Raw genomic sequence first — 8,722 nt, forward strand, 5'->3', positions numbered from 1 at the left:
ACCCTTCAAATATTTGATTACAGTCCCGAGAGCACTTCTCATCAGCGGCAACAACAGAAGTCTGCCGACACATTTTACCGCCTTTTAATTATCCTGAAACATCACACGCCCACTCCTCGACAGCTGCTGCCACCCAGGGAAGCAGCGGCGGGAAAACATTTCACCCCCCGCGAAATAGGAAAATGCCATTTCCCAGCAGCTGCTTTTCTACGGTGCGGAAAAGTCACGATTGTGCCCTGAAAAAAAATACTGAGCTGCTTGGTTAAACATAGACAGAGGCTGAACGGAGACGTCAGAGGGAGTTTAATCGCCTCACGCAGTCTGATGCTTAACGTTTCATTCCTCTTCCTGAACGCCCGCCTGGCCTTTGGTCGGCGTACGCAGCCATCACGCTTTCTACGCCCCCTGATCGCACCTCTTACAGGCAGTTAACGCTGACCCTCTGTGAGCCCTGAAAGCGAGTCTGTGTGAGGTTTGTCCGAGCAACTGTTGAAAAATGTGGCCTCAAAATCTGATCATTCCCATGTGTGGTCTGAAGGAAAAAGTGGAAAATGTGTTGAATTTAAGTTCAAACCAGAGCTTTGATTTCAAGAGCTCCCCCTTCTGGTCAGCGACAGCCGCAGTGGAAGTCGGCGTTGGGGTCCACGAGCAGCTTCTTGCGGTCCACGTGCAGACAGTCTATGTGGTACCAGGCGTCGCACACGTCGCACTGGATCCACTGCACCGTGTCCTGCTGGGGCAGGCGGCAGCGGGGCGCCGCGCACGGCTCCACCGCGCTGGCCCCCGCCGCCCCGTCCTCCTCGTCGTCGTCGTCGTCTTCATCGGAGGACGAGGAGGAGGAAGAGGAGCCGGAGGAGGAGGACGAGGAGGAGCCGGAGGACGACGAAGACGAGGAGGACGGAGAGGGCAGGGAGGGCCGCGGAGGGAGGGGGTGTTTCCTGGGGCGGCCTCGACGCTTACTGAAAGATAAAAAAACAACAACATTTAGAACTAAATTGACTAAATTAATCGTCAACTATTCTGATAATGGATATAAAGATTTTTTTCATAATTAAATAGTGCTGGGGACGTTAACGCGCTAACAAAGTCAACGCTAATGCATGCTGTGTTTCCATGACGACTGACTGAAAAAGACACGTGCGACGTCATGTTTACCTGCCACAGCACCAGAGTCCAGGCAGCCCGTTTACCAGTTAGCTCTTTTTAGAGCCGTTAGCGCACCTACAGTCGAACTGGAGCGTACCTTTGTAGAGCGTACGTGTGCCTCTGTTTTTTAAAGTTTAAAGCGTTACTTTAGAGACTCATTATAACAATCGGGAGTCACGTAAACATGACGTCATGCACGTCTTTTTTCTGGTCAGTCGTCATGGAAACGCGCTGTGCGTTAACGATGATGCCGTTAACCGTTAACGTGCTCAGCGATATTATTAAAACAAGATTTCTGATTGTTTTGCGAAATGCGAATATTTTGTAGGTTCTAGAGACATTCGAGAACGTCATCATTTCCAGGTTTGACACTGATCGAAGGTTTTGAACATTTTCTGACATTTTATGGACCAAACGATTAATCGAGAAAATAATTGACAGATTAGTCGATTACAAAAATAATCGTTAGTTGCGGCTCTAATCCAGATTAGGTAAACTGAACACGAATTGACTGAAGGTGTGAGAGTGAGTGGATGGTTGTTTGTCTCCATCTATCCAGGGTGTGACCCCCGCCTATCGACTCATGAGGAGGAGGATAAAGTGGTAGAAAATGGATGGATTCACAAAAGGTGAAAGAAAACATGTAAAAAAAATCATCTTCCAAGCAAATTCTGATAATTGGACACATAAAAAAAGTGAGGTTTGTTGGACCATCTCACCTGGTCTGATGGTGAAATCTGTTGAACTGGACTCTCCCTCTGTCGTCCGTGCGGATCCTCACCGACGGCGACGCCAGGCTGTAGTTCTCCCCTCCCACCACCAGAGGGGAGAAGACTGGCGAGCTGTGAGCGCGCCGCCGGCCCCTCTGCGCGTTCGGTTTCTGTTGGCGGAACGCGGCGATGTTGCCCTGCACCGTCGTCTTGATGCGGTGCGCAGCCACCGCCGCCGCCGTCTCCGCCTCCTGTTTGCGGGCGGCAGCGTTGCTGAGCGACGCCTGCAGCAGGTGGTGGTTGAGGCGACTGTTGGTCATGGCGCCGTGGAAGCTGCCGATGGTTCGGATGCCGACGGGGAACGGCTTTGCCTCCAGCGGTCGCCGGACGTCGCCCTGGCTCTTGGGCTGCAGCGGCAGAGAAGAAGGAGGAGGAGGAGGAGGAAGAGAAGGAGGCGGAGCAGGAGGAGAGCTGAAGGTCTCGGACTCGGACCTGTAGAGGCGTCGTCTCTTCTTTCCTTTCACTCGCTGTCCGTCCTCCACGGCTGCTGCCACGGCTGAACCACAGAGACAAAAGCAACGGTGATTACCTCTGACCAAAAAATACATACCTGATCTTTAATTGAAAGATCCCGATATTCGGAAACATTGAATGGATTATTAATTACGACTCACCTCCTCGACTCCTGGGCTCGTCTGAGCTGTCGTCCTCCAGAAGCACCGTGTGCGCCGACTTCCTCCTGCTCCTGGAGGTCGGCGGGAGGTTCTTGTTCGAAGGCGCCGACGCCGCAGAGGAGAGCGACGACGGCGGCGTGGAGGGCGGCAGCAGAGCGGAGAAGCCCGCAGAGGCGAGCGGCGGCGTGGAGGAGGAGCCCGAGTCGGAGACGGTGCCCTCGTGGCTGTAGCTCCTCTTGAAGGTCCAGGCGCTGCCCTTCATCTTACTGAGGCTGCCGATGGAGTTGAGGATGACGGTGGCGCGGTTGATGGACAGCTTGGACAGGTCGAGGTTGGGCTCCGCCTTTGGGTCGGAGTTGGTCCTGATGCGGTTCTGCAAGTCGGAGGAAAAGGTGCCCGCCTGGAAGACAAGATTTACAACGTTGGTTAGAAACTTCCCCTCGTTCTTTAGCTAGCTAAATACATTTTTCAACAATATGCCCCCTAGTGGACATTTCACTTAATGATTTTTGTCTGCAGTTGTTATTAAAGGTGCCAGGCAGCTGAGACTCTACTGACTGCAATGATTGGTAGACGGCGGTAGGTGGCGCCACATGCCAAAACATGATTTTAAAAACATGAACATGATTTGCAGTCTGCAAAATATATATTTTTAGTGCAAATATTTTGTCTGTACTGTTGTTGTTGGTGAGTTCAGTTTGTTATATGAACATTATTCCTGAGTCTCATATTAGGAGGATTTTATGGCCAGTTGCTTTAGATTTATTACATAATGCACCTTTAACTTTTACAGCAGCTAGTTTCAAAAATCCAACATCTTTAACACCTAGAGCTCAAATATTTATATATATTTAAAAGTTCGACTTTGGTAATTACAGAACAAACAAAAACACTTGAAAATGCTCTTGTTAATTAGTTTGGGTTAGGGTTAATTAATAATAAATTCATAATAATAGTAAAGTCAATTGGTATGATTGACCTCTGCAATAATCTTAACAATGTCATCAACATAGAAAACAAACATTATTTCGGTAAAATCTTTCATTATATCATATATTAAATATTTTCCTAATTTGTGTTTCATGTATTAGTTTAGAGTGTTTTTTTGTTCTTGCTGTATTTATGGTCTTAATTATAAAGTTTAGTGGTAAAAGTCTCAATTAAATGTGTCATAGGGGACTGATTTAATTCCAGTATATTTATGTTTATTTCTATTTCCTATATTGTCATCATTCCCCAAAACACCTTTATCTTCTGGCTTTACTTAACAATATCTGCTGTATATAATTATTTTAATTTTGTATTTATACTGGAAAACCTTGAAATGTCTCATCACACAGACACAAGCCTTTCAAATATAAACACACATATAACATATAAAATAATGCAGACTAGTCCTTTAAGAGAGACAGTCCACCGTGTTATGAAACGCCACAATCATGTGATCATATCTTCTTACCTTTGGAATCGTGATGGCGTCAAAGTCCAGCGGGCGAACTTTGACCTTCTGGAACAGGAAGTAGAACTCGGGACTCCTCGATGCGGACTGACCGCCGAAGGTCAGCGTGTCGCCGTCAGAGAGTTCCCACTGGACGCCAGACTGGAGGCGGACCTCGTTGACCCAGGTGCCTGGCAACAGAAGAGGGTTCAGGGGATTTTTATTAACTGTTAAAGTATTAAATCAGCTCAAACCAGCATGGACATATAGAATATAACGATGTAATTTGTAAAACTATGCAGTTTTGTTAAGATTCTTAACCTTTAAAAGGATCATAAATGACCTGTAAATGTTCAGATGAAGTAAAAACAGACAAACTAATGAAAATTATGTTACAAAAACACCTTACAGACATTATAATTTGCCCAAATTACTCAAAAGTATGTCACAAAAATGGCTAACGTTCCCAAAAATTTGATTAAAAAAATGAATCGATACACCAAAAAGGATTTCAAATTGTTGTAATGTATTAAAAACACCACCAACAATACAACTATATATAAGTTCCCAACCTCCAATTTTGAAAAAGTCCAGTATATTCCTGTTAATTCCCATGGATTGTTTCCCATTTTGAAAATTTCTGAAAACCTGTTGAAATAGTACAAAAAGAGTTTGTGTCCCTTCAAAATAAATGTCCAGGACTATAGCCAGGATTTTAGCCAGCGAGACAGCATCGTCTTCATTCACAATCGTCTTGATTAAGGATATTGACCATGATCTATTTATTTTGAGTGCTTTTTAAATCCTATTCCTAGTCCTTAATTCGAGTGAATTTCAAAATAAAGGCATTTTTTGTGAAGCTGGACGTGTTCACAGCTTGTAGGTAAGCGATGAGGGTAAAACATGGAACAGTTTGGAACAGAAATGGTCCCAGAATTGACAAGAAAAATCAAAAACGACTGTGACAGCGAAGCAGACTGAAAAAAAAAAACTCAGAGTGAAACTGAAATGTGATTTTTACAGAAGAGAAAAATGTGTGAAACAGACTGTGAAATGATCTGAGGAAAAAAAATCAGGCAGCGAGAGTCAGACACAGTCACTCAAGTCTCAAGAGTGGACTTTTACTTCTCTACCTTCTCCCACATCAGGTGTGATGACAGGTAAAGATCTCTCCATCCCTATACTCGTCACAAAATACAGCGTCTTTCTGTCTGAGTCAGCGATAAATACAAGGCGTCACTTGATTCCAGCTGAGGCTGCGACTGTAAGTGTAATATTTATTAACTTCATTTTTTTCTTTCTTACAGTTCCTGATAAAACATGAAAGAAACACTCTGAAAGAACGTGTCACTTCTGCGCATAATTAAAACGCTGCTGCAGAGACTCTGGAACCTTTCAAATGATACTTACATCATCTGTTTGGAAGAGAGTGTCAAACTTTAATTTTTATTTTAATTAACGCACGGGGGAGGAAAATGAGAACTGAGCTTTATACAGTGTGTGTGTGTGTGCGTGTGTGTAGCTGCTGTCAAGACTGCAGGTGTGTTTGTGTTTATCACCACCACAACATGAAACCAAAAAAAAAAAAGTGTGTTTTTCAACATGTTTTCCCTTCAGTGTCAATGTGTGTGAACACAACTGTCTCTTTGTAAGTAGTGCTACTTAGTTAGTGGTGTATGTGTGTGTGTGTGTGTGTGTCTAAATTATTGTTGTTAGCAGCTGTAAATTTTGCCTCTTTCTCACTTCCTGTTTGTAGAGCGGTGTGTGCGTGTACAGTTGCGCACATAAATAAACTCACTAGAACAAATCTTGATATACATAAGTCTTTCACACTCGATGGACAGCGCTGGTTAATGGATAAAAAGGTATACAAATTACCAAAATAAAAGACATAACGCAAATCAAAATTCGGAATATCCGTCAAGAAAAATCGCAATTAAATATTTACCCCCAAATTGTTCTATTATCGCGAATACGCTGGTATGAGCCATGCTCAGTTTTGCTATCAAAACACTGGATTTAGCTAATGCTAGCTAATGCTATACAACCTGTGCATCCTCTATAGGAGTTACAATGAAAATAAAAAGCAGTCGCATCATTTTAACTCATTTTGGATGCTTTTTGTTTTTGTATTGGGTGAATGAGGTTTCCACGTAAAAGTGCTGCTAAGCTAATCCCCATTTCAAAGTCTCATCTTCAGTATGATGATGATGATGGTGGTGGTGGTGATGGTGATGTGCGACTCTCACCATGACTGCTCCGGTCCTTGACGTGGACCCTCCAGCCCTCCTCCTGCGGCGACGCCGCCACCGCTGCCGCGTCCCCGCCGCTCCCCTCCCTCTCCGCCTGCAGCTCGGCGTGGATGCGCGACACCGCCGCCGAGTCCAGCGTGACGTCGCACAGCTCCGCCGCTCGGCCCAGGCGGAACACACAGTGGCTCAGCGCCGGCCGGAACGTGTAGAGGTCGCGCGACGTGTCGCCGGACGACGCGCCGATGCGCAGCAGCTGGAAGCACGGCTGCACGCCGGACAGCATGACTGCGCGGGCCGCGTCTCTGATTGTCTTGCCACCACTAAACCCTCCGCCGGGGCCCCCCCCCCCCACTGAGGCCTCACCTGATCTGTGAGCGGCCCTGGATTTACAAAAGGCCACCAGGCTCCATGATAGATTGTCACTAGTGTGTGTGTGTGTGTGTGTGTGTGTGTGTGTGTGTGTGTGCGTGTGTGTGTGTGTGTGTGAAATGAAATCTAGAAACACACAGACAGGTGCAGCCTACTTAACAAACAGGTGTTTGCATTAGCACCAGAGCCTGATGATTTCTGCCTCGCTGTGAATACATGAATAAATAATGAGAGCACAGAGAAGCAGATGGAGTGAGTGAAATACAGAGGCTACAAAACTCCAGATTAGAGAAGAAAATAATCTGCCCGTGCATGTGTTTATATGTGTTTACATGCGTTTTCAGTGCAACTTTAAGCTGGAGTTTGGATGTTTGTTATTTACAGGTGTGAACAGCTGTCAGATGAGTGTGTGAGATTAAAACCCCAGGCTCTTGACATTAGTAATGTCAGATTGACAGCAGCCGTCTGATCTGCAGAGAAAGAACAAAAGGGAAAAAAACACGTGAAATAAAACGACTTTTTTCTACTTGATTGCTCCACTTTAGTGTCTCAAAGACATAAACAACACCTCAGACTGGTTTTAACATGACACAAAAAAACCCACCTTTAACTTACACTTTTAATAAAATGGCGTCAAAGTGAAGCAAAAGGGGAATTTATAGACATTAAAAGTGTCACTGCATGTTCAGGAGACAAAGCAGGAGACACACAAAAAAACCAACCGCAGCAGCGTCAAGAACAGTCATTCTACAACTACTAATTCTGCCATTTTCTGTCACAGCAAACGCCTTTAACGTCAGATAACATGCGTACTTTACGTATGTGAATACACATTGACGTTAAAGTTGTCTCAGTAACAACAGCAGGAGACAGTGAAGTGAAGTTTGCTGACAGGGTGAAAGCAAAAGCTGCTGCCACTTACTTTCCCACACACACACACAGAGTGTGTACGTGTGTGCTCGTCGTCCCGTCGCCGGACATTAGACAAAAAGCCGATAAAAACAAACTCCTGCTCTTTCCGTCTCCTCCTTTCTCCTCGCTCCGTTTCTCCCGCAGGGTTTTATTTATCAACTTTCCGCGGCGCAGCAGCTGCTTTTTCCTCCTTCTTCTCCTTCTTCTTCTTGTTCTTCTTCGCCGTCACTCACTTCACACAGGAGGAGGAAGTCCTTTGAAATTTGGCGCGTCCAGTCCACAAGGCTTCCGTGCGCGAGATCGCGCGTCACTTCCTGTCCCGCCCCGATTGGCCGAGGGCCAGGGCGCCTTTTGGCAGAGAGAAAGGAAGATGAGGAGGAAAAAAAAGGAGGAAGAGGGAGTGACTAAAATGTATGGAAGCCCGTATGGAATATGGAAGTCATAATCAAGTCATAACTATGGAATATTAAGTCATCATTTTGAATATTACAATATTACATTATAATGGGATGCTGAGTTATGTTTGTGTAAAAGTAAAGTATGACTTATTATCTCATTAGTATGACATTAATATGACAAAGTATATCATTAGCAAGACGTAGTATCTCATTAATATGACTTAGTATCTCATTGATATGACTTAGTATAATAAACTTATCATTAATATGACTTAGTATATCATTATTATGACCTAATATATCATTATTATGACTTAGTATATCATTATGACTTTGCATCTCATAACAATTAGAAAGCATCACAATATGACTTAGTATCTCATTAAAATTACTTAGTATATTATTATTATTATGACTTAGTATATCATTATTATGACTTAGTATCTCATTAATATATCATTATTTTGACTTAGTATCTCATTCATATGACTTAGTATATCATTATATCATTATTATGACTTAGTATATCTTTGTTATGACTTGGTATCTCATTAATATGACTTAGTATAGCATTATTATGACTTAGTATCTCATTATTATGACTTAGTATATCATTATTATGACTTAGTATCTCATTAACATGACTTAGTATATCATTATTATGACTTAGTATATAATTAGTATGACTTAGTATCTCATTAATATGACTTAGTATCTAATAATTAATAGAAAGTATCACATATAGGACTTAGTATCTCTTAGTATCTCATAGGTAGCCCTTAGTGCCCTATGATGTAGTATACTAAATATGTTTTGGGGCATG

At 43.7% G+C, this 8,722-nt stretch overlaps 1 protein-coding gene across 1 annotated transcript; it reads right to left on the reverse strand.

Annotated features, from left to right (window-relative positions):
* Positions 1–607: 607 nt before the first annotated feature.
* Positions 608–6,503, reverse strand: tcf19l (transcription factor 19 (SC1), like; the record flags this gene model as incomplete). Its single annotated transcript, XM_083899292.1, has 5 exons — positions 608–959; positions 1,866–2,412; positions 2,531–2,930; positions 3,990–4,159; positions 6,218–6,503. The coding sequence occupies 5 exons, from the start codon at positions 6,501–6,503 to the stop codon at positions 608–610; spliced, it is 1,755 nt and encodes a 584-aa protein (XP_083755418.1).
* Between the last annotated feature and the right edge of the window lie 2,219 nt (positions 6,504–8,722).

Source organism: Microchirus variegatus (assembly GCF_963457635.1).
Source record: "Microchirus variegatus genome assembly, chromosome: 13".
Lineage (NCBI taxonomy): Eukaryota > Metazoa > Chordata > Actinopteri > Pleuronectiformes > Soleidae > Microchirus > Microchirus variegatus.